General features: G+C 38.5%; 1 protein-coding gene across 6 annotated transcripts in view; it reads left to right on the forward strand.

Annotated features, from left to right (window-relative positions):
* Positions 1–26,080, forward strand: part of Ercc6l2 (ERCC excision repair 6 like 2) — a 97,980-nt gene that overhangs the window by 56,436 nt on the left and 15,464 nt on the right. For 4 of the 6 annotated variants that reach the window (XM_021232049.2, XM_040756140.1, XM_040756139.1 and 1 more), the window contains exons 12-17: positions 914–1,009; positions 3,814–3,913; positions 6,931–7,083; positions 8,499–8,579; positions 9,895–10,993; positions 15,729–15,883. In XM_021232049.2, the coding sequence (XP_021087708.2) occupies positions 914–1,009; positions 3,814–3,913; positions 6,931–7,083; positions 8,499–8,579; positions 9,895–10,993; positions 15,729–15,883 (1,684 nt within the window). Of the gene's footprint in view, positions 1–913; positions 1,010–3,813; positions 3,914–6,930; positions 7,084–8,467; positions 8,580–9,894; positions 10,994–15,728; positions 15,884–26,080 lie in introns of those variants that run through there. The other 2 variants (XM_040756141.1, XM_040756138.1) reach the window with 2 other exon arrangements.

A 26,080-nucleotide genomic window follows, 5' to 3' on the forward strand; every position in this document is an offset into this window, starting at 1 on the left:
TTCACAATATGGAAAGGTCACAACCATTGTTATGTAAGGTTTACTTATGTGAGTGTAGAATACGTATGTGTCCTGGATTGAGTTTTAAATTTATAAACCAAGATCCTGTGGGACCAGTGATTGGGTTTATTGGACAAATATTTCTGTAACTTCTACTTGTTTAAGTTATATACTAAAGTTAAAGAATATACTAAAATTATTTTAGTTCTATTTGAAAATCCTATAGAAATGGTATTTGGGTATGTAAAAATTATTAAAAACTAGCATAGCACATGGATTTCTATCAGTCTGCCTATTTAGATTCAAATGGTCAATTTGTTTAGGAATTTCCTTTGACCATGTCATAGATTGTAAAAGGGAGTTTGTAATTGGTCTGAATAATAAAAACCTGGAGTCAGATATAGAGGAAAATGCAGACAGATCAGGGAGAAGAAGGAACAAACCATAGCCTCACCTTACCTCCTTAGCATCTCAGTGTATAAGAGAGCTAGTTCCTGTTTCTTCCCCCTTTTATCCTCTCTTTACCCAGCCATCTCACTTCCTGTCTGTCTGCACAGACCTCCAGAACTCTATGGTTGGCTAGTGGCGAACTTCATTCTCTGATCTTCAGACACGCTTTATTTGTACAAGCAAGATATCACCACAATAGATATATAAGCATATTTCTGTTTAGATCATCTACTTTTATATAAAAGATGGCAATATAATATTATATTGGCAGCAGAAAGAGGGCACAGTGATTTGTTCAATTCTGGATGGTGGGGGTTGTTTGAGAAATGGTCTTAAACAGTCTAAACTGACCTAGAACTTTTGACTCCTACTTCTGCGTCCTGAGTGCTGAGATTACAATGTATACAACCATCCCTCTTAACAGTTTATGCTATTTTAATATGCTGTTTTCTTTTCTTTCCAGGGCTGGTGGACTAGGTCTCAATTTTGTTGGTGCCAATGTTGTTATATTATTTGATCCAACTTGGAATCCAGCCAATGATCTTCAAGCTATTGACAGGTATGATTCTGACAAAATGTAAATGATCTGTGAATTCTTGTAACCTAAAATCACTCCTGAACTTTATACATTGCTTGTAGTTAGATAAGGTAGGTGCCTGGTGAAAATTTGTATTAAAAAAAAATGGCCCTAATCTTTTAAATTCAAACAGCAGGCTGATAGTAGCCATTTGTTTTCTACCCCCAAATCCTACTAATGTGAATAAGATCATAATACCAAAGAAAAATAGGACAATTTGTTACTAGTAGTTCAGAAATTTTGAGAAAACTTGTAAGAGAGGCTTACCAGAGAGAAAACCAGTCAGGTTTGCAGAACAGAACAAACTGCCAGCATAAATTGACAACTTGCAGGACAAGACGAGGGTGTTTGTCCTGGGAAGCTCATAGAGTAACGTGAGACTGAGGCAAGATTCCTTTCTATACCTCATTCTTACACAGAGCTTGTCTGGGATGAGTTCCTTAAAGAACCGTTTCATAAGTTAAGTAGGAAACCAAGATTAGAAAAGTTCTTGGTGTGTTAGAATTAGATCACAAAGTGGAACCAATCAGGAATCCCAGATCTCCACAGTACACAGTAAGGAAAGTAATCGAATAAACCTATTGCCTGTGTAGGAATCCAGACCATCTTTCCACTGCAATCCATATGCTTTTTTATTTTCATTACAAAAGAGAGATTAAGAGTTATGAGGCATATTCATAAAAGTAGCAGCATGAAAGAAAAGAGCCACAGGGAAAAGCAGGCGTTGAAGGGACTAAAATAAGGGTAAGACAAAAATAGCATAGTACAATAAGAACATACACATATAGTGAACAAAAATTGTTCTCAGAAATTAAAGCCTTTGCTAAGGTAAAGCTCACTGGTAAGTCCGAATAGTAAAGTACAGAGAGCAATGTGATATAAATGATGTATATTTTAAAACAGTGAAATGAAATGGAGGCAGAATATGAATACAGAGAAAGGAAAGCATTGTTCCCCCCCAAAAAAACCCATCATCTGTTTGTTCCAGAAATAAAAGTAAAAGACTGAAGGACAGGGCAGGGAATTAACAATGTATCTGAAGAACACTGTTAATTTTGAAGAGCTGCCAAACAGTACAAATAATGGCCAAGAGGGAGATGAAATCTGTATCTTTGTTAAATTTCTAATTCTGAAGATAAAGAGGACTGAAGTACCCCAGAGTGAGAAATAAGAGGATTTGTAAAAACAAAACCCAAAAGAAAAATCAAGTTAGCAAAAATGGAAATCAGCTTTGTTTCTGCAGGTCAGACTTTTCGTCTGTGGCTGCAGTTATAATCTTATGAGAAAGAAAACCACTTGGACTTGTGGTTGTGATCAGTGGCTGACACATTAGTATGTAAAACAAGATTAAAAGCAGCCTGACACCTGAGAACTCAGGAGTGTACTGCTGTACCCCGAGAGCAGTGCTCAAGCCAACAAACAGATCAGAGATGGCCAAAGAAGATTCCATGTATATAGTCAGAGCTAAATGTCATTGGCGGTGTGGCTAAGAGGCTTCATACAGTTAGAAAGGAAAAATTCTCACAAATAGTAAAGGATGGTATAAAAACATCAGTAGATAAGAATTGAATCTCCATGTAATTTTAGTGAATAACCAGGATTATTCAGGAAGAAGGCACTTTTCGAATTTTTCTTTCCTTTCAGGAAACAGTATTCTGATCAGTTCTCAAAATCTGTAACAATGATATTTTTAAATGCTAGAAAAAATTAAGGGGCATCAACTATAAGTACAAGACATAGTGATCACTTGCTACCATTTGAAAACACAAATGACGAGTCCTCACTCTCTACACATTCTGCTTCTGGAAATGGAGTGAAACTACAGCATTGGTTCCCAATTTGGAGGTCACAACCCCAATGGGATTAGAATTACCCATTCACAGGGGTTGCCTAAGACTAACAGAAAAAAAATATTTACATTATGATTCATAACAGTAGCAAAATTACAGTTATGAAAGAGCAATGAAAATAATTTTATGGTTGGGCCACCACAATGTGAGAAGCTGTATTAAAGGGTCTCAGCACTAGGAAGCTTGAGAACCACTGCTCTATGGCTTTATTATTTTATTTTATATGTGCTTGTATATCTGTGTGTGTGTACATGTATGTGAGTATATGTATATTTGAATAGGTTGAGACTCTAAAAGAAAAAAAGGCATGGTAATACAATGGAAAAGTTAGATTCAGGTATATACTTATTATGAGACATACGTGCAAAATAAGAAGGATGTAGAAGGCTAAAAATAAAAGTTATGAAATATGAGGGTCCAGAGAAATGGCTTAGAAGTTAAGAGCCTGTATTGCTATTGCAGGAAGCAAGGTTAAGTAACAGGCCATTTTTTCCCTTCATCTAGAAATATGCACTATTTCTTATTTTATTTTATTTTATTTTTTCCAGTTCTTGGTATTGCAGGACTTTGCACATGCTAGACAAGTGGTCTACCACTAAGCTACATCCCATACCCCATGATCAGTTTTTAAATACTGTACAAATGTTTTAGAAGTACTGGGAGTATTTTGTGATGTTCTGAAGTTATAACGGGAAAATGCAGCCTTTTCAAAGTAATGGCAAACCAATCTCCAGACACGTTCCTTAAAGATAGACAGTGAACATACAAAACAGACTTTAAAATAAAGTTCTCTAGATATATTTGCATTGTTACTAAATAACATCATGTAACCCAAACACAGAGTATTAAAAATGTTGTGATCTTCCACTTTTACATGTAGAAGCTGCCTCTGAAACCTCAGGTTATTTTAGTTGACTTGTTGTTTTTAATTTTCAGAGCGTATAGGATTGGTCAGTGTAGAGATGTTAAAGTACTTAGGCTGATATCCTTGGGGACAGTGGAGGAGATCATGTACTTACGACAGGTCTACAAGCAGGTAAGGATGTGCCTCATTCTAAGTTAGAAATAAACATTTGCCTATTTTCAGAAATTAGGAACAAATTTGTATAAAGAAATTTTGAATTTTACTCAAGTATGGAATTTACTAAGATTATAAAATATACTCTAAATACACTTGCATGAAATATAATGATTGTTAAGTTCATTGGATTTTACCCCTGAAAGCTTCTTAAAACAATATTTTTTAAATCTTAATGTGCATTTAAATCACCTAGGGATTTGTTGACATACAGGTTCTGATTAAGTAGGTCTGAGGTACAGCCCAAAACTGAATTTGTTTGTTTGTTTTCTACTGTGTGCTGTGATTTAAGGCATGTGCCACTGCTGCCCTGGTGAATCTGCCTTTTTAACTAGCTCCCAGGAATGCCATTACTCTGCTAGTAGTACACTGATCACAATTTAAATAATGTCACACCTCCCGCACAGTGAGCCAAGATACAGTATGTGTACCATAGGTGAGTTTCAGGTACCCAGACGCATTGATCTCAAAACTGAGGTCAGGAATGCCTGAGCCACCTTCCAGCCTTAAGGAAACTGATCTTTTTACTTGAGGTTGATGTTCATGGGCTACCATCTTCTATAAGTGCTGAGACATGAAAAAGATGGAGGAAATGTGAACATACCATAGGGAAACAGGCCACAGAGATGCCCAGTAAATGAGATTCTACAGCTTGACTTCAGCTGCTGCTGCTTGGCACTCTGGCTGTTCATCTGAAATCTCACTGGCTCTTTACTGTGTGTAAGATATTAATTTCTGTTCTTTTTATACTTAAAAGTAAACATTTACTCATTTAGAATTGCTCATTCGAGAAGCTCTGGACTGAGGTTCAAGTTTAATTGCAAGTATTAAATTTGAATTGCTCCCTTTATATTTGGCTGGCATCTATTTAAGAACAAACATCTTTCACATGTGGTGGTAGTTAACCTAAAAATGATCCAATCTTAAAACTCATGCTAACTTCTTCATTCTAAAAATAGAATTACGCACAGCAGTTTGTGTATTTTCTTAAATTATTTAGCTCTAAAGGAAACAGTTTGGAATGACTTGAGAGAATTTCTTTTCTAACTTAACCGCTTGTGAAAAAAATGAGGCTATTTCTTAGGACTTGTTTTTTGAGTTCTGTCTTAAGTTGGTCATCAACTGTTGTTTCCTTAATCATTTAAGTTTTTTTCAACCTATTATTATATGTGCTTTCACTTTTATCTAAAATGGCTTATGCATTATAAAATAATATATAACAGAAATTTTCAGGGGACAGTATCATAGTATTTAGAACTTTGTATGATATATACAAAGATAAGGTAGCAATCTGGTAAGGAAAAGGTATAAAAGGTTTAGAGATAGGTTGGAATTTGAAACAAGGATGCATATCAGACATACAGGTACATTGAGCCTCACATTCTTTGGAGAAGAGAATAAAAAACTAAGAATGAAAAACAACTACAAATATGTTGGAACACAGAAAATTTCTCAAAGTCCCAGAAATTATTTATGGAATCCTTAAAGACAGAAAAGAGAGGAATTCAGTGAAAACCAGCTAGGGAAGACCACCAGAAAATCAGACAGCCACGACTGTAAAAAATAATTCCTGGGGACTCTTTGGCGTATCATGTGTAATAAGGTGGTTTAGCATGTACTCTTCTTATCTGTGCCCTGTGCAGCCAGCAGTTGTCTGTTCCCAATGTAGAGCAACAAATACTGGAAGCAAACAAGTAAGACAACTTAAACATTTTGCTGGCATACACAAGAAAGCCACTCTCATTACCCAGAAAGCTGAATACTTGGACAGTCTATACCCTACTCCAAATAACTATGGCAGTAGGCTGAGATGAGCAGGTATTTAAACACACTATTGATTAGTTGAAGAAAATGAAGAGCACAGCAGTGCACTGAATTATAGTTAGCAGATCTTAATCCCTGGAACCGTATTACTTCATCTATATGTATGTGTGTATGTGTGTATATATATGTATATATATAAAATGTTTGTTCATGAAACTATTTCTTTGTGGCTGTAATTGCACTGCAAAGACATCCAGGATAATCCAAGGGGGACTTGGATTTGGGTGTGCTGTGCTGCCATGCAGTGATTCAAATAGTATGTGGTGTAAAATAACATTTACACAGCACCTGTGTTTCTTCAAATTTGAGTACTATATGTAATCAAGTTTGGCATTTTGAAATTTGCTTCATTTATATGATGTACATAGATATGCATGCAGTTTATTTAGAAAACTTTACAGAAGAGTTGGATGAACAGCACAAAGAACTCCAAACTTGCCCCAATTCCCATTTTGGTAACATTTTTCATGTTTGCCTTCTTCTTGGAGCTGTTACTTTTCTCCTTTTTCTGGGCCATTTGAAACTCACAGACATAACATCAGTGTGTATTTCCTGAAAGACCATGTTTAAATTTTACACATTTATATTATATTATAAAATAGCCAGCAAATAGAGAGTACATCCTTATGGTGATGCTAAAATGTTACATATCCATATATATCATTAATGGCTCCATTGCTGATGTTTTCAAAACTCTTGACAATGGTGTTTCTAGGGTTTTCATGGTAGTTGTCAATGTAGTTAAATCTGCAGTTAGCCTGGTATCAACATATCTTTGTATAGTTACTTTAGATTATAAATAAGTGACAAACAATTATGCCAATGTTAGTTTTTAACATAATACTTTAAAAAGAAGAAAACTGTATTCAGATGTCATCTTTTCATTATTAAACATTTATAATAATGTAATCTTGACTCAGTAATTAAAAGACAGATAAAATAAGAAATGTAAGATGTCTGCTTCAGTAGGGTGGCCAGATTATTATTATTTCACCATAATGACAACATCTGCAGGGAAATTAAAACAAAATCTCTTCCTCAAGGCAATTCAGCCAACCCAACTAAATTGTGTGTCTGCAGGGAGTGCCAGGAAATTCTGACATACTATTGGAGCAAACACTTCAAAAATATCTTGTATTTTTCTGTTAAAGCAACTTCACTGTGTAGTGGTTGGAAGTGAAAATGCCAAGCGATACTTTGAAGCAGTACAAGGATCAAAAGAACATCGAGGCGAGCTCTTTGGTGTTCACAACCTCTTCAAACTAAGGGCCCAAGGGTCATGCCTTACGAGAGACATCTTGGAGGTATGGAGCTGGTCTGTGACCTCTTCAGTGATGGTTTAAGTACAGTTTCATCATTCAGGAATTTTGAAATATAGTAGGTGTTCCTTTTCAGAGAAAAATTTGGTTTTCCTTAGCAAAAATACTTGCTTAGAATTTCTACTTTTAAAGAGATGGGAAATGAATTGTGCCTCAAAGCCAAGCCTTTCTTGTGGATACTTACAATGTGTATATCCAATCTACGTATGAGATAATATAGCCTCTATGGACATTTTCAGACAGACAAAGTTGAGGAGTTTATTATTTTGAAAACAGCTGTTGAAATTGAGAGCTAAAAAATTAAGATTTTCCTAAATAAAACATGTTCTGATTAGAAGTTACAAAATACTCCCTGAGATGTACTCTCAAGTGTCTTAGAGATTTTTGTTTTCTGTTCCCAATAAAAATTCCACACCAGTATTTCAAACTCTTAGCTATGTTCATGCTCAGCATACAGATGTTTCTTATTCTTCAAATGAGACACTTACATGGCTTTAAAAATTCTGAAAGTTCATTAATTTGCCAGAACACTGAGAATATTATCATGTTTTCCAGCTGATATTAACACAGTTATCATAAAGCCCTGGAATATTGTCCTTTTTCATCTCCTTATTACATAGATGAGAAAACAGCCAAGGAGAACTCCAGGTTTTTTTTCCCTTGGCTTCTGGGACTTCATAGTAAAATTCTTGACTGTATTTCATTTAGTAAGCATCATAAATGAAGTTGAAGAAAAATTTCTCCCTGTTTTGAGCAATTTCAGTCTTGATGGAGATAGAGAACATTTGCACAAGTGGACATATAGGTCAGTGTTAAATGTAATACTTGAGTAGTCATTCAGGATGAGCGCTGATGAAGGGAGAGGAGCTGAACACAATGGACATGTGCCATCATTGTTACACGTAACGTCAGCATCTCGGCAATCACTCGGGATGAGCACTGGTGGATGGGAAAGGAGGCCTGTGTTGTCTGTGTCCTGCTCTGCAGTGTCTGGCATTCTGTAGTAGTTACTATAGAACTCCAAGTAACCGAGTAGCCCAATAATGTTCTGTAGTGGATATGGATGGCAAATGCCCTACTGACACAAACTAGAGCACTGTGGTTTCAACACTCAGCATCATGACGCTTGGGTGCTGAGTGTGCTCCTTCTTAATGATGTAAGAACAGCTGTTACAGGCAGGGTTCCTGGGCAAAGGTATAAACTTCTGTGCCACCCAAGAGTGCTTTCAGTGGAGTTGAACAGTTTCCTATTATGTGAAGCTGTATGAGTTTCTTACTTAGCAAATGAGAAAGTGTTATTAAGAATGCAAAGACACACTTAGTCTGCCTTTGCTGTTGTTTTCCTGGTTGTTTCGCTCTGTATTTACAGCTGTTCATATTCTTCCTTGTGGACATGATAGAGAGAAGGTCAAGTGGAAGCTGGCATCATGACAGCCACAACATGGCTGGAAGGGGGACCTTCAGCACAGGAACTAGACACAGTGAGTAACCAGAAAACATGGACTGTGAAAGCTCAGAGACACAGAGTCATAGGATGATGAGTGACACTAATTATTTTACGTGATCAGTATTCATAAAAACAAATCCAGGAGCAATCACCCTCAAATTAAACACCTTGTGTAAGTGACCACACCACACTATTTTCTTTTTTAACTGAAGGACTAGTTAAGTAGAGAAATGACCATCAATGTGTATCTAAGATTAAATCCAAGTATCAAAAATCATTCTGTAAAGCAAAGCAAGTATTGTATTAGTTTGAGTCTGTGATCTTAGGATCTCATTACACAGCCATGAAACCTACATTGTTACCAGAGGCCATGTTAGGTACAAGATACAAGAAACATGCAGAAGATTTTTATGTTGCTCTTTTTGCTGGGATTTTTTTTGTTTGTTTCTTTGGTTTGTTTGTTTGTTTTTGGTTTTTGTCTGCTTTTGAGATTTATATTTATGTGAACTGAGTGACCTTGAACTTGGGGAAATTGTTTTTATTTACCTATTTTGTGTTAACACCAGGTTGGTTCCTGAGGATCAGGCTCAGGTTGTTATGCTTGGTCAAAGATACCTCTCCCTCGGAGCCATCTTGCTGGCCCACGTTGACCTGTTTTTAAATGTAGATAAACACAAATATCAAATTTTGGTAGAAGTATCAGATGACTTTCTGAAAATATTAACAAATTAAGTCTCAATTTTAGGGAACTTGTAAAAGGAAGCTTTTTCCTGAGAGAAGCCTTCCCGTCAGCCTGGTTCCAGAGCCGCATGAGTCCCAAATAAACACACAGGAGGCTATATTAATTATGAAGCTGTTGGCCTTGCTTGTTTCTTACTGGCTAGCTCTGACTTAAGTAATTACCCCATAATTGTTAATCTAAGTATTTCTCTTACCGGAGAATAGTTCCGGGCTTCCTACCCCATGGCGGTTACATCTCGACTTCCTGTGTTTCTCTTACCCAGAGTCCTTCTGGACTCCTAGTCCCTCCCATCTAGATTCCCTATTGGCCAGACAGTGCTTTATTGACAAATGCACAGGACTTCCCCAACAGACACTAAAGATTATTATTAACTTCGGTTACTGTGAAAAGAGAATTGAATTTAAATTTGTAGCATTTTTTGTTCTTGAGACACAGTCTCATTTAGTCAAGACTGGCCTTGAACTCCTTGTGAAGTGGAGAATGGTCTTGAAACCCCGATCCTACTGTCTATCTTCCAATTCCTTTGCTTTTCTTACTACAGACATGAACCACTGCACACAACCCTTCCCTCCTATTTTCTAATGTTTCTGTCTGCTTTTTCATGCAGCCTAGAGACCCTGACTGTCAAGAATCCACAGATGTTTGTGAGCTCTACAGTGACGTCAGTGATGATGAGTCAGTAGGCCATTCCCTTGGAAAGACTGCTGAACACAAGACTGCTGGCTCTAGTAGAACTCCAGGCTCCTTAGCACAGCTCACTTTGCTACAGTGTGGATTCTCTAAATTGTTTGAGGCAAATTGTAAGTCAGTACAGGATGGCAATGGAAACGCTGCCTCCAGTGATGAAAGTTCTGATGAACAGCCCACATGCCTGTCACCAGAGGCCAAACAGACTGCTTGTCAGAAAACTCGGGACTCTGTTTGTACTTCAGAACATCGGAAATCAGAGAACATCCAAAATCCTAATGGAAAATGTGGTTTTGATAAAAGTAAGAAGACTTTAGAACAGAACGTTTCTTCCGAGTCTGATGATGAGAAAAAGTGTCACAGTACAGCTGGACTTCATGGCATGGGACAGAATGACACAGAGTCAGAAGACAGTGATGTCATCTTACCCACACAGTATCCAGCTCATAACAACCGTGTACGCTTTAAGCTGCTGTTAGGTGGATCCGAAGATTCTGAAACAGGAAACCCTGTGAAAATTAATTGTATTGATGGTAGACAGAACAATGGCAGAGGAAATGAACCAGTTTCAAAACCCTTGAGTCCTGAGAACATGACCTTGAAACCTGTTAGGAAAAGAAAATGCACAGATAATATTAGTGATGAATCTGATGACATCGATATGTTCCCCAAGTCAAGCATAAGAAAGCTTAAGAGAAAGAAGAAAAACAGGAGGGAGCTTTATAAGACTCCTACAGCAACAAAAGATCCAAAACAAGTGTGGGCAGCAGATGGGGATTGTAGCTCTCAGGTCATTGATGAGTTTTCATCCTCAGATGACAGTTTGTCTGTCAGCCACTTGAGTTTCTCTAAACTAAGTCACAGGGCAGAAACTGTAAAAGATGAAATCAGTTTGTTCCCCAAGCTTCCTGGCACGGATAAGAAAAATAGCACTTTTATGCCAAGGAAACCAGCAAGCTTTTTAAGTGAAAGAGTTGCCAGTCAAGAGCAGATGTGTGACTCAATGGATAAAATATTAGGTAACTATAGACATTCTGCAAACATTTCTCTAACTTTTCAGTCATATATTCAATGAGATTATTCAGTCATCTGTAAAGTAATTCCAAAATCAAGATGCTGCATTGAGGCAGAAATATTTAAGGATAATGAAGAAATAATGAAGGGACAGAGTAAAGGGAAGGCCACCTACAGGAGGATAGAGTTTTGCTGTCTCCCCGTAAGGCTCCTCCATGTGGGCCACCTTCACCATAGCTTTTCTGTTCCATATAACCAATTATTTTGACTTGTAGAGTAATTCTTTACATACATTATTGCCACGCCCACTGCAAGCCACTCCAAGCCAAGGTATCAGGAAAAGAGAGACCAGATATCCAGCTGTTTGTACTAAATGCATGGGCTGCCTTTATTGCCAGGAGAATGTGTGTGTCTTCATTGCAAGTGCTAAGAGGTCTCTCTCTTGTAAGAGGGAGGAGCTTTATATACAGGTTTACAGCACAGTGGAAAAGCCCCAGGTAGAAGAGATCATTGTTTTCCTCCTGCTGAATGGTGATGTCAGAGGGTCAAGGCCAGGGCAGTAAGCCAGGACTAGAAAACAGAAAGCACTTGGACTGGAAAACAAGTTGCACTTGTAGGCTGACCAGCAACTCACAGAGACCCCATGGGGTTGGGGCCCAACATCGTTAAGGTTTTATCACACGGATGTGTATTCTATGGTAGCATAGCTCAGTCTTGTCTATTTATTTCATTTTATATAGTCTGTGTAATCAGTAAGAATCTTCCTCCATCCTTTCATTATCCTATAATTTACTTAGAGTTCCTCTCAATCTGCATTTTGCTCATGATTCTCAGCAGTCAGACATGTGCTCTGTCCTCTGTATTACCTGCAAATGAGTAGTACTGGGAACTTCCAGTGGTCATGGTATTTGTATGTATGTATGTGCAGTTTATGTGCTATGTTTGTAATTATGTATTTTAATGTGTGTATTACACATATACTCATTTGTGTATGAATATGTATGCACATATATTTTATATAGTTGTATATGATGATGAATATACCTCATTCATCATGAAAGTACGTTTATATTTTCATATTTATAGTGGTACTTAATTAGAAAGTTCTCTCTCATTTATATTATATTTGAATACTATTTCTTTCATCTTGATCATTCTGCTCATATGCAGAAAATGATTTAGTTATACTGTTCCATAACTGCTTATTTGTTTTGTCCCATATTACACAAGAATGAAGGAATGGGTTGGCATGATGCTACAGTAAAGGTTGGAGATGTATCCCAGAAGTAAAGCGCTCGCTTAGGTTATCACCAATAGCATCACTGGAAACATTCTATTCCATTTCTTTCCATTTTTACAATGGATACGCTGTGTCAAAACTGTCAGAGGCATTGGCAGGACTATATAATCTTCTTCCCCTTTGGTTTCATTCCCTGTGGCATACAGGTAACTAGAAATTTCATGGTCCCTTTCAGTCCTTGTGTCAATGTCTAAGTCGTTTGTATCATCTGGACCTTGTTTTCTAGTAAACTTTTAAAGACATATTGCTGAAGGATTGTTTGTTTTTGTTTTTGTTTTTTCTTCTGAGGTTCTTGTGATATAATGATCTTTACCCTGAAAGCCAGTTTTACTGGATATAAAGTTCTTGACTCACACTTTGTTGAGTATTTTCAGTATGAAGCTTCATTTTCATCCCTCCTCCCAATACACAAGAAAATTATTTCCTTTTCATTGTTGTCCAGTGGTCTCACCAGATTGTGTCTGGTGGTTATTCTGAGTCTGGTGGTTATTCTGAGTTAGTATTCTCATATGCCAGTGCAGTTTCCACTCAGTCTTTCTTTCAGGAACATTTGTGCTGCTGTTAGTTACGTGTTCAAGTCTCTCTTCTTGTTCAGATATTCAGTCTTTGTTACTGGTCTGGAGAATTTATCAGTCTCTTAAATCATCTTTATCTTTTTATTTGTTTGGAGTTTTTTGTCATTATCTGTTGTATTTATTTCCTCTTAATGTCTCTTCTAGATTAGTCTTCACTTACAAAGGACATTTTCTTAATGTCTCTCTCTTGTTGAAACATTCCATCACTTGTTTCTAAATTATTCTAATTCTGATTTTGCATGGGGGGTGGCGAGGGGGTCAATACAAGGTTTCTCTGTGTAGCCCCGGCTGTCCTGGAACTTGCTCTGTAGATCAGGCTGGCCTCCAACTTCAAAGATCTGCCTGTCTCTGCCTCCCAGGTGCTGAGATTAAAAGCATGACCACCACTGCCTGACCTGATTTATATTGTTAGTTTGTGTCTTCTTTTGTGGTCTTAAGTGTCTTGCCTTGTTTTGACATCAGTTGTGGTTTTTGTGAAATGGTCATTTCTTGCACAGATATCACTGTGCTGCTTATTCTTTTTTTTTCCCCTCAAAATTCTCAGGATTTGACCTAGATGATTCTCTCTTGATCTTTTTAAGGGGGAATTATTCCCCTGCTTACTGCTGAATCCTGCTCTCCTGCTCCCTCTGATTGCTTCCCCATGTTGCTTCTCTTTGCTGGGCTCTGGCTGGGAAGTAGCACCGGTAAGTGGGCCACTGTGGGAATTTATATTATATAGTTAGCTTGCTGCATTCTCCGGAGGCCTTCTTACCTTAAGACACCCTGATCCCTTCAGCCCTGGTGAGCAGAACACCTTCCTTCTCTGTAGCCCTTCCTGCCTCCGAACAAATGCCCGTTGGCTATCCTGGGGTCTCCTGTTCTTTGGTCTGTCATACGCCACACCTTCCTTCTGGCTTCCTTCTTCCTTAATACAGATACCAATATTCTATAGGAGTGATTCTCAGCCTTCCCAACACTGCAGCCCTTTAATTCAGTTCCTCATGTTGCAGTGACCCCCAACCATAAACTTAGTTTCATTACTGCTTTATGGCTCTAATTGTATTACTGTTATGAATCGTAAAGTAAATATCTTTATTTTGTGAAAGGGTCATTTGACAATCCCCCAAGAGGCTGTGACCCCATAGGTTGAGAGCCACTGCTATATTCTTTTGCTATGGCAGATTGACTCCATTTGATTGAGGGCTCACGGGGCTGTCTTGTCATCTAATTTTGTTTACATGTGTCCATAGGTGTCTACTTTTGTCGTGTAGTTGGTGTTTGATTTCACCTGGGGATTCAGAGGGAATGGACAACCTCTGTTCAGAATCTGCTTAGTGATTATGAGTTTACATTGCTTTATGAGTCTTTTACTTATTCCCCATATGAAGAAAGATGAAATAAGGTGCTACAGGCACCTTAATTGTTAACTTGTATTTACTTATACATTAGGCTTTCTATTACGGATAAGACTCACTTAAAATTTTTCTATTATATATGTATATTTTGGTACCATTATTAACTCAGAACAGGATTATCAATTGGTTTGTTAACAGTAGTGACATTAGAGGGTTAAGGAATTGTTACAAATGCTTTTAAAAATAATTTGAGGTTTTTAACTGTAGGTGTCAGCATTCGAGTTAGTGATATTTTGCTTTGCATGTAGATATTTTCCTGGTAACTTTTAATTACATGATGTAGCAGTATCTTGTGTTTTGTGCTTGGCAGTTGCTGGAGGGTTCAGGGCTAAAACAGCAGAGTGTTGAGGTCACAGTTGAGGTTCATTGCCAGGGCTGTTTGAGGGAAATTTTATAGGCCTTAGTTCTAGCCTCCTCTTTTATGACCTCAATTCCAAAATAAATTATTAGAGCCTAGAAGCAAGCAGTAAAAATACAGCCATTTTAAAACTGCTTTCAGATTAAAAAGCTATGAGTTAATTTTTTTTAATTTCCTAAAAAGCTCTCATCTTGACATTCTCTGGGCATGTGTACAAAAATATACAAAATACAAACAATAAAGTTGAGTACCACCAACCAAACACAACTCCCTGGTCATAAACCCCATGCTCCCTCCCATCACTGCTATCAAGTACTTTTTTAAAGGAGCAGATAAACCTAGAGCACCTCCTTAAATGTGCAAACAGCAACTTGAAATTAACAAAGAAGAAAAATCAATAGAGGACCATTAACCATGATTCTCACAGACAAAAATCTCCATTTCAGATTTAAATTTAAAAATTGTTACTTAATCTCAGCAGTTCTCATATTGATGAAAGTAGAAAGTCATTTCTAAGTTAGCTTGGACCAACATATTTGAACTCCTTTTCAGTTTACTTTTTTAAAAATATTGTGATAGTAACATAATTTTTTAAAGATTAAAAATAAAACAAATAGCTTATACCTCTAATTTTGACAACACTCAGGAGGCTGAGATAGGAGAATTGCCATGAGTTTTAGGCCATCCTGAACTACAGCATGAGCTCTTGTCTCAAGAAAACAACAGAGATAATAAAATAAAGCAAACATAGCCAGGTGTGCGGATGTATACATTTAATCCTAGCATTGGGAAGTCAAGGGCAGGAGTAACCATGAGTTTGAGACTAGCCTGGTCTACGTAGTGAGTTCTAGTACAACCAGGGCTACAAAGTAAAGCACTGTCTCAAAAAGAAAGAGAGGGAAAGAAGAAAGGAAGCAAGCAAACGAGCATAGCTAGGAGGCTATGGCAGAAGACTCACAAGACTGAACTAACCTCAGCTACAGGGCAAAGCTTCCCAAAAACTAGAGGAAAGAACAAAGCAGGTATCCCCTGTTCTTAGTGTGCTGTTGGTAATTAGAGCGGTATTGCTTCATGGTATTGAATCATGGCATAAACATTGTTGTCTCCTAGGTGGTGTTCAGGAAGTGGCGTATATCCACTCCAATCAGAATGTGATCGGATCAAGCAGAGCTGAGAACCACATGAGCCGATGGGCAACACGTGATGTATTTGAGTTGAAACAGTTTTCCCAGCTCCCTGCTAATGTAGCTGTTTGCAGTTCTAAGGTGAGAAAATTTAGTTTTTATCTCACTTTTCACAAAAGTTTCTCAACAGCGTCCTTTTTATGCCCTCAAAAGTAGTTGTTGATTCTTTTAAGAGACATAACAACTAAGTGTGGAAATTCTATATAGCATTACAGTAGTTATTATAACCACAGAAGATGTTTGGGATTTGTGGTGGCTTGAATAAGAATGGGCCTCATAGACTCATATGTTTGAATATTTGGTCCCAGGTTGGTGGAACTGTTTGGGAAGGATTAGGGCGTGTAGCCTTATTGGAGGAGGAGTGTCACTGAGGGTAGGCTTTGAGGTTTCAAAAGACTCTAACTGTTCCCAGCATGCTTTCTCTGCCTGCTGCTTAAGGATCAAGATAGGCATCCTCAGCTTCTGCTCCAGCACATGTCTGCATGCTTTCCTGCCTGCTGCCAGGCTCCCTGCCATGATGAGTTGTGGTGATTTTGTTTATGTTTTAACAAATAAAGCTTGCCTGAACATCAGAGTACACACAAGCTAGTCACACTAATTAGCAATAGATGTCAGGCAGTGGTGACACACACCTTTAATCCCCCAGTACTTGGGAGACAGAAGCAGATGGATCTCTGTGAGTTCAAGGCCACCCTAGGCTACACAAGATTGAATCTGTCTAAAAAAGAAACAGTTCACACAAAGGTGATCCCTGTTGACAGAGTTTCTGTTCTACCTGGTCCCACAGCTATTTAGCCCCAAATTCATGGAGACTTATATTAATTATAAACTGTTTGGCCAATGGCTCAGGTTTCTTATGGCCTAGCTCTCTCTTAATTATTAATCTATAACTATGCATCTGTGTATTTCTACATGGTCTTATCTTACCAGAGAATGTCTGGACCTGTTACTCCTACAGCAGCAAATGGTGTCTCCCTGGCTGCTTTCCTCTGTCTCCTCTTCCCAGAATTCTCCTCGTCTGGTAACCCCACCTATATTTCCTGCCAGGCCACTGGCCATTGAGTGTTTTATCCATCAACCAATAAGAGAAACATATATACAGTAGAACATCCCCTATCATCTCCTCTTTCCACTGAACAAATACAGCTGGTACTGTTCTCAGAGGTGGGTTAGCAGATCCCAGCACTTGGGATCACATGCCTTTAATCCCAGCACCAAGGAGGTGGAGACAGAAGTGATACGGCTGGGCGGAGAAAGGAATGTAAGGCAGAAGACAAGAGAGATGCAGTCTGAGGAACAGTGCAGTCTAAGCAGTCTGAAGATGCAGTCTGAGGACAGGATCACCCCTTTGGTCTGAGCATTAGCAGAGAACAATTAGAATTCGTGCTACAGTGAGTTCTAGGACAACCAAGGCTATGTAGAAAGTCCCTGTCTCCAAAAAAAAAGGAAGGAAGGAATACTTGGAAAATCTCTTGCTCCTGAAATCTTAAAAATAAAACAGACTTCCCACCTACAAGCCTAGTATCTTTTATCTAGGACTTATTCAAAATCTTCTTGGTTACTGAGAATTCTTCGGAGCACTTCATGTCTTTCATCAATGTTATATTAAAAAATTTACATGTTTCAAAAGATTGTGCGTATGTGTCTGCAGCCAGATTCAAAACAAAACAAATCTATATATTTGTAAAAACTAAGTGAATAAGAGTGATTACAATATTCTAATGCTTTGCTGTGTGGGGAATAGTATACTGCAATCACAGCTTTGGCTAACTTACAAAGAAACATGTGCACCAAATGAACAACTTGTAAGAGAATTAATGGACACCACAGTGGTAGATAACTCTGTGACCTCCCAGAGTTCCTCAATACTTTTAAGCTAATAATTGTTAAACAAAAATAACAAAAACTGTGACTCTACTTTAAAAATTCACCAATGTCTTTAGGAAAGGCCTAAAATACATTAGCTGTTTTATGTTTCTTTTTGATTCTTATAGTTTATGCCTACTAATTTTTATTTGAAGAACATTTTATAGATGTTCTAAACTAAAACCTCTCTCGAAATCAATTTGTAATTATATCTGTTATTTGAAAATACAAATATGAAATAAGAATGTTTTACCTTTAATTATACTTGTTTCTTATTTTTATTTTTGAAAATTATTTTTATTAAAGTATAATTATATTACTTCTCTTCTTTCCTTTCCTCCCTCCAGCACCTGCCATGCCCATACCACTCCCTGTCAAATTGATGAGCTTTTTTCTTTGATTATTGTTACATACGCATTTATATATTATGTATGTATATACATATGCATAAATACTATATATACATATATATCCTGCTGAATTTGTTTTTGGAGTGTGTGTGTATGATTTCAGAGCCTACTACCTTAGTATTTGATAACCAACCTAAAGGGCTCATCCCTGGGAGAGAATTCTCCTTCTCTCAGCAGTCATTAATTGGCTGTAGTTCTTTGTATAGTGGACCCCATGAGATTTCCCCTTTCAATAGAATGAAATACCCATATTGGTGTTGTTATTGTTTTGGGTTTTGTTTAAGTAGCCATATTGTTGAGGTATCCAAGGGGTAGCTTCCCTGTCATGGAAATCAGTATGGAGAATCATCAGAAAAGCTAAAATTAATTTATCAATAATCCATTCGTCTATATCACTCCTTGGTATATGCCCAAAGGACTTGACATTCTATCCTATCCCATAATACTTCTTAGCAATATTCATTGCTGTTCTAAAATGGAAACAACCTAAATGTCCTTCAGAAGATAAATGGGTAATGAAAACGTGGTGCCTATTCACTATGGAATGCTATTCAGACATAACAAAAAGCAAAATTTATATTTTGATATTTTAAAACCATCTTTGTAAAAAGCTCATTTTAAAAGATAAGATATCTGGAATGAAAACTAGTACGTCTTATGTTTCAGTTCAGACCATTAAGAAAGGTTTTAAGTGTCTAAAAATTGATAATGCCTCTATTAAAGTCAGTGTGTTTTTATTATATCGAAATGTGTCACAGACTTCACTGAGCTTGCGGTGCTGTGTGTCACAGATCTGTGCCTATGGTGCTGTGTGTCACAGGACTCTGTACCTATGGTGCTGTGTGTCACAGGACTCTGTACCTATGGTACTGTGTGTTACAGGAACTCAGTACCTATGATACTGTGTGTCACAGGACTCTGTGCCTATGGTACTGTGTGTCACAGGACTCTGTACCTATGGCTCTGTGTGTTACAGGAACTCAGTACCTATGGTACCGTGTGTCACAGGACTCTGTACCTATGGTACTGTGTGTTACAGGAACTCAGTACCTATGATGCTGTGTGTCACAGGACTCTGTGCCTATGGTACTGTGTGTCACAGGACTCTGTACCTATGGCTCTGTGTGTTACAGGAACTCAGTACCTATGGTACCGTGTGTCACAGGACTCTGTACCTATGGTGCTGTGTGTTACAGGAACTCAGTTCCTATGGTGCTGTGTGTCACAGGACCCTGTGCCTATGGTGCTGTGTGTTACAGGAACTCAGTTCCTATGGTGCTGTGTGTTACCGGACTCTGTACCTATGGTGCTGTGTGTCACAGAACTCAGTACTTATGGTGCTGTGTGTCACAGGACTCTGTACCTATGGTGCTGTGTGTTACAGGAACTCAGTTCCTATGGTGCTGTGTGTCACAGGACTCTACCTGTGGCGCTGTGTCACAGACTTCACTGCACCTATGGTGGCGTGTGTCACACCATTTTGTTAAACCTGTGGTGATGCAGTGCCTCCTTTCTCAATCAACTGGATGTCTTCAACTTAAGTTTACTTAAAGTTTTCTGAAAAGAATGTACAAAGACAGCATTCAATTAAGGATTAATCACTATGGCAACTGAGATATGGTGACTAAAGTGGGAGGATGTGTTCTCCCCTGAGTTTCCTGCCAGCTGTCATAGTCAACCTCTGCTGCCTGAATCCAAGCCAAAATATAGACTGTGACCAACTCTAAGAAACTATATCTGTATTTTTATAAATTGGTACAAGTATCGGACTATAAAAGAAGACTTAATCCCCTGAATTGGATGACAGACACTTGGCACTCCTGCCAGTGTTTGACAGAAAAATAATGGGTTGCTTTGTAGTAAACCCTGGATTAATAGTAAACCCTTCTTTATATTATTGCAGTGTGCTGTGAATGAGAGAACTAAGCGAGCTGTCAGACTGAGGTGGGAGTGTCTTTTTTATAACCAACGCAGGTTTAAGTGTTGTTGAGAATACTGTAAACTCAAAATGTTGAGTTACCAGGAACGTCTCTTGTACGTATGTTAGATTGACATTTTGTAGATTACCTAAAGCAAGGATTTCTGTGAGCTCTGGTGGATTGATTGCAGTGTGTTTATACAGCCTTGGGAGTCAGCAAGGAGGAATGGACTGTTTATAACGAGCAGACTTTGGGGAAAGAGAGCCTCCTATTATTCTTTTATCAGGACAATGGCCAATGGCATAAAGAAATTGACTGGTTTATGAGATAGCCCAGTAAGTAGAGTTTGTGGTTTTAACATATTAACAGAATTAACTCTCAGTGGGATTTTTCTTAGGTCTATCAATTTTTCTCCTTTATCTCAATATTAACTTTGTGTAGTTTTACAAGTAACAGGTAGGATTAAGTTTTCTGTGTATATATGCATGAGGTTATGGTACTACTATTGGCATGAAAGGAGTTTTGTGTTTTTATCCCTAGAAGGAAGATTGATTGTAGGTGACAGTGTATCATATGAGTGAAAAATGCTCTTTTATCAAACAGGAGGATAAGCCAGTACTCTTGTACACATAGGCCTGTTCCTTCTTATGGCTAGGGTTCAGGAAAACCTGTGGCAGCCTTCTTCATAGTATCCAAAACACACTCACCTCCTTGCAAAAAAAGGTGCTGAAATTACTCAAAACAGAACATAGATGTTTATTATTATAATTATGATAATGGTTTAAGAGTCAAGTGAGGGATAAACTCTTCTGTGGATCTGTATAGTTATCTATTATTACTTTTTATTTGTTGTACCAATAAGCTGTTAGAATACCTTATTATCTACCTGGTAAGTTATCTAACTTTATTAAGAACCGTCCCTGAAGTATGGCTGATTTCCCATGGAAAGGGATAGAGAAAGCATACATACATGCATACATTTTTTAAGAAGTTAAAAACTTAACTAACATTGGATTAGATTAACAAAAGTTAATTATTAGTTATTAAAGTTTATTATTAGGAAATGATATAATTCTAACTCTTTTCCCAGCTGGTGATCCTTCTGATTGCACAGAGAAATTGACTTTGAAAAACTTAATGGATTAGACAGTGTAAGATTTTAATAATTTACAAAATGTCATTTCTTCAGCTAATGCCTTCTGGTAGCAGGATAGAGGTTCAAAGATAAAAAGTGCCATTGAACTTTTATTGACTCCCTAATGAACTAAGGGATAGTAAGCAGTCAACACTGCTTTTCAAATTGTATTTTATCCCTTTATGAAAACAATGGTATCAATCAGACATAGTCACTTAATAGAAACACCTACTGCCTCTGCACATGGAATTCTGAGTTTTTATCTAAAAACATAAAACTGGGGGGAAAATGATTGTATTTCAGTTTGAAGAATTTAGGGAAAGTATATCCATTTCATTTTACTTATTTTTAAAATGAGAAGCTAAGGGTCTCCTTCAGGCCCCAGGAATGGCTGTCCGCTTCCAAACTTGTGGCCTTTCTTACCATTTGTCTTTTCTTGTGCTTTGTTCTCTACTTGAAAATTTCAGATTTGACTTTCTAATATGTAACATACTAATCTTTTAATTTTCTAAGATACTTAGTTTTTTAAAAATTCCAATTAAACCTAAAAATAAAAACAACCAAAAACTAGATTGAATGCATCTTTCCTTTTTTAAAAAAAATATGAGTATATTTTTAAAAGTTAAACTCTATCTGGACACAAGAAGTGCAGTGAAGGGTTGGAGATGTAGCTCAGTGGATAAAGTACTGATTGGTGCTTAAGTATGAAACATGAGTTTGAACCCCCAGAACCCATATAAAGCCCAATGCAGTAGCACATGTCTGTAATCCCAGTGCTCCCATGGAGAGATGGGACGTGGAGACAGGACAGTCCCTAGAAACTCATAACCAGTCATCCTGGGCACAGACATATCCATGAGCATACACAGTGGCTAACAGCAAAGACACACTGCTAAATGTGAAAGTAATTGACCCACATTCAAGGTTGTCCTCTGACCTCCACACAGGCACACTCTGGCATATGCATGCCCTCATTCACACACACACACACACACACACACACACACACACACACACACACACACACAAACAAACAGGTACACACAAACACAGCACACACAAGAAGCATGACAGGAATATAAGGAATATCAGCTCTACCAAAGACATTTTGACAAAGACATGATTTTTACTTTTTCTAAGCATTGTGTTGGCTAATCTTAGCTGTCAACATGACTGGATTGAGAGATGCCAAGAAAATTGGTAGCCAGCCTCTGGGGGTGTCTTTGATGATATTTACAGACAATTAATATAAAGATTGGTACCCTGAGGGGGAAGATCTGCTCTCAACGTGATCTGAGCTCTGGGTAGATGAGAAAGTTCCCTCATGTACCTACTTGATCCTTCCTGAATGGGTGCATTGGTGTTGCCATTGCCAGTGGCCAACAGACATTGGCAGTTCTTTAACCTTTGAATGCCAACTCACTTCAGCAGCTCTCCAAGGAGCTTCCAGACCTTCAGCCCCTGATTGGAGATGCTTCATTGGGCCCTCTTGTTCTAAAGCTCCCAACTTCTTGGATTGAACGACAATGAGTTCTCTGAATCCTCACCTAGGGATGGCATTGTGGGGTTATTCAACCTCTGTACATACAAGCCATTGTAATGAATTCCTTCGTGTGTGTGTGTGTGTGTGTGTGTGTGATTCTTTTCCTTCGGAGAACCCTGATTTATACTTGTACTTTTCCTTTACCTAGAATAACATTCAGCTTTGTGTTTATATCTCCCAAATCTCTCTGCCCTTCAATGTGTACCATCACAAATGTGTAACCTCTTCCCTAGGTCTCCACTAGTTTCTCCCTCAGCTGGAAACAAACTGCCTTTCTTCTTCACTCAGCAGAAGAACTCTGTGTGTCACCAAATGCTTGCTCTAAAATAGGTATTTGAGAATTATAGTACAGTTGTGTTAAGACTTATCTCTTCTTTTTAAATTAAAATATAATTATATCATTTTCTTGTTTTTCCTTCCCCCAATCTCTACCATATACTCTACCCTCTTTGCTCCCTCTCTAAATCATAGCCTCTTTTTCTTTTTATTGTTTGTTTGTTGGTTGGTTTTTTTTTCTTTTTTTGAGACAGGGTTTCTCTGTGTAACAGCTGACTGTCCTAGAACTCACTTTGTTAGACCAGACTGGTCTTGAACTCATAGAGATCTGCCTGCCTCTGCCTCTCAAGTTCTGCAATTAAAGGCGTGTGCCACTACTGCTGGGCTATGGCCTCTTTTTCTTTAGTTTTTACTGTTACACACACACACACACACACACACACACACACACACACACCTACAGATGTAAATACAACCTGCTAAGTCTGTGTAATGTTATCATATGTATATGGTTTCAGGGCTTGCTGCTTGATTTTAGGTAACCTATGAGTGGGCTCATCCCTGGGAAGCATAATTTTTCATTCTTTAGGTGCCTGTAAGAACATACCTCTTCAAATAAGTCCGACACGTAGATTTTCACTAAGTAGAATGTATCTTACTCACTTTTGATAATCTAAAATGAGTTTATGTTTGAATATTTTTTCCAGAAGATTTAAGTTTTTAGTTTTGTTGAGGTCCAGTGGCTTCAGACACTGTTTTGGTCTTGGGGAGTTTGTTTTATTGTTGGGTATGATTGGTTTGGTTTAGTTTGGTTTTCAGCAATGAAGATGAACACTGGGCCTTTGTTTTTGTTAGGTAGACCCACTAGCACTGAGTTTTACCTCAGCCTGTGTTCTGAACACTTTAGGTGGCTTGAATAATCTTTTCCATGAATGACTTTATACTTTTCCTGGAAATAACCTTACTCAGAGATAGAACTGAGTGTATCCAGACTGGGGTCCTCTATGTGGATGAGAAATTGTGATATTCTTACACACATGTTTTGGTTTTGGCCACTGTTTGGCTCACTATCAGCACTGCCTTAGGGCCAACCCTGTAGAAATTCCCTGACTTAAGACCCTCATTCAGGAAGGGTTCTGACCCATCCATAGAGGGAGGAGGCTATGAAGAACAATGGGACAGACAGGCCTTGCTAGTTTCCCCATGCAACCTGCTAGCAATTATGCCTATGCAGTAAAATATCCATAAAACCCAAGGAGAATGGGTTTTGATCTTCTCAATGGTTGGGCATGTGGAGGTTCCTATAGTGTGGCATCCCCAGGGTGAGCATGGGAGCTCCATACCGCGCCCCCACAACTTTGCTTCTGCATATTGTTTCAGTATGTGGAGTATCATGAGTAATAAACTAATGAGCAGAGTTGAGTGTTCTCAAGTTCTGCGAGCTGCTCTAACAGCCACAGCTGAGCTAAACTGAGGCTTACAATGGCATCTGGAGTCAGGGAAATGCTAGTCTTGGAGAGATGGTGCCAAAATCAAATTAGAGGATAACAAGTGCATGACCATTGCCGCTATTGCAATAAATCCTTACACACTGAAGCCGAGGCTTTTGTGTGGACTGTAGTGTGAGAGCAGATGTAAGATACTTTATTGTCCCTTAAACATAGAAATACTCACAGGTTTGTGTGGACCACCACACCTCCAACTGCACCTACTTTGCTGGCTGACCTTCCAGTTCACATTTCTCAATGTCAGTCATCATTGCTGATGGGATGTGAACTTACTGTACTTAACCCCATTTGTATCTGTTCTTTTTGTAGGTTACAAGTAACTTAAGGATTAATACCATAACATATACTTCTAAATATGACCACCACCACTTAGCAATGGCAGCAGGGAGTGAGCATTCACCAAATGTTTGTTACTGATAATCCCTCATTAAAATACAGCATAAAACAGATCCCCACCACTGTTTTTTTATTGTTTTTATTTAAATTAGAAACATGGATGCTTCACATGTCAATCCCAGCTCCCTCTCCCACCCCTCCTCCCTAGTCCCTCCACCATCCCTCCTAACCCCCATCCAGTCCTTGGGGGGATCTCCAAAGTCTGTCATTTCATCCAGGGCAGGACCTAGGCCCTTTCCCCATGTGTCCAGGCTGAGAGAGCATCCCTCTATTTGGAATGGGCTCCCAAAGATCATTCATAAACCATGATAAACACTGATCCACTACCCAAGGCCCCAGTGATTTCTGTGGCCTCCTCACTGAGACTACATTCATGGAGTCTGGATCAGTCCCCTGTTGGCCTCTCAGGCATCAGTCTGGGACTCAAGAGCTCCCCCTTATCCGGTCAACTGTCTTTGTGGGTTTTACCATCATGGTCTTGACCCCTTTGCTCATCACTCCTCCATCTCTGTCATTAGATTCCAGGAGTGCAGTTCAGTGTTTAGCTGTGGGTATCTGTCTCTGCTTCCATCAGTCACTGAATGAAGGTTCCAGGATGGCATATAAGGTAGTCATCAACCTTACCATCAAGGAAGGGCAATTAATGTAGTCTCTCCACTATTTCTTAGTTTGCCAGTTGGTATTATCCTTGTAGATATCTGGAGATCTCACTAGTGTCAGCTCTCTCCTCAAGCCTATAATGACTCAATCTCTCATCCTACTCTCCTCTAGTATTACCTCGACTCAACCTTCCTGCTCCCCCATACCTTCTTCTCATGTCCTCTTATCCCCCTTTCCTTTTCCTGGTGCCCTCTCTCCTCCCATGATGTTCCCAATCTGCTCAGGAGATCTTGCCTCATCCCACTTTTCTGGAGCATCATGCATCTCTCTTGGGAACCTCCCTGTTTCCCAGACTCATTGGCACTGGGATTGTAGGTTGACACTCCCCTGATCCATGTCTAAAATCCATATCTGAGTGAGTACATACCATGTTTGTCTTTTTGTGTCTGGGTTACGTCACTCAGGATGGTTTCCTCTAGTGCCATCCATTTGCCTGCAAAATTTCAAGATTCCATTGGTTTTTTTCCACTGAGTAGTACTCCATTGTGTAAATGTACCACATTTTTCTATCCACTCTTCAGTTGTAGGGCATCCCACAACTGTTTTTACAATGAAATTCCTTCAA

The sequence above is a fragment of the Mesocricetus auratus genome, unplaced genomic scaffold (assembly GCF_017639785.1).
Source record: "Mesocricetus auratus isolate SY011 unplaced genomic scaffold, BCM_Maur_2.0 Super-Scaffold_100013, whole genome shotgun sequence".
In the NCBI taxonomy this organism is placed as follows: Eukaryota; Metazoa; Chordata; class Mammalia; order Rodentia; family Cricetidae; genus Mesocricetus; species Mesocricetus auratus.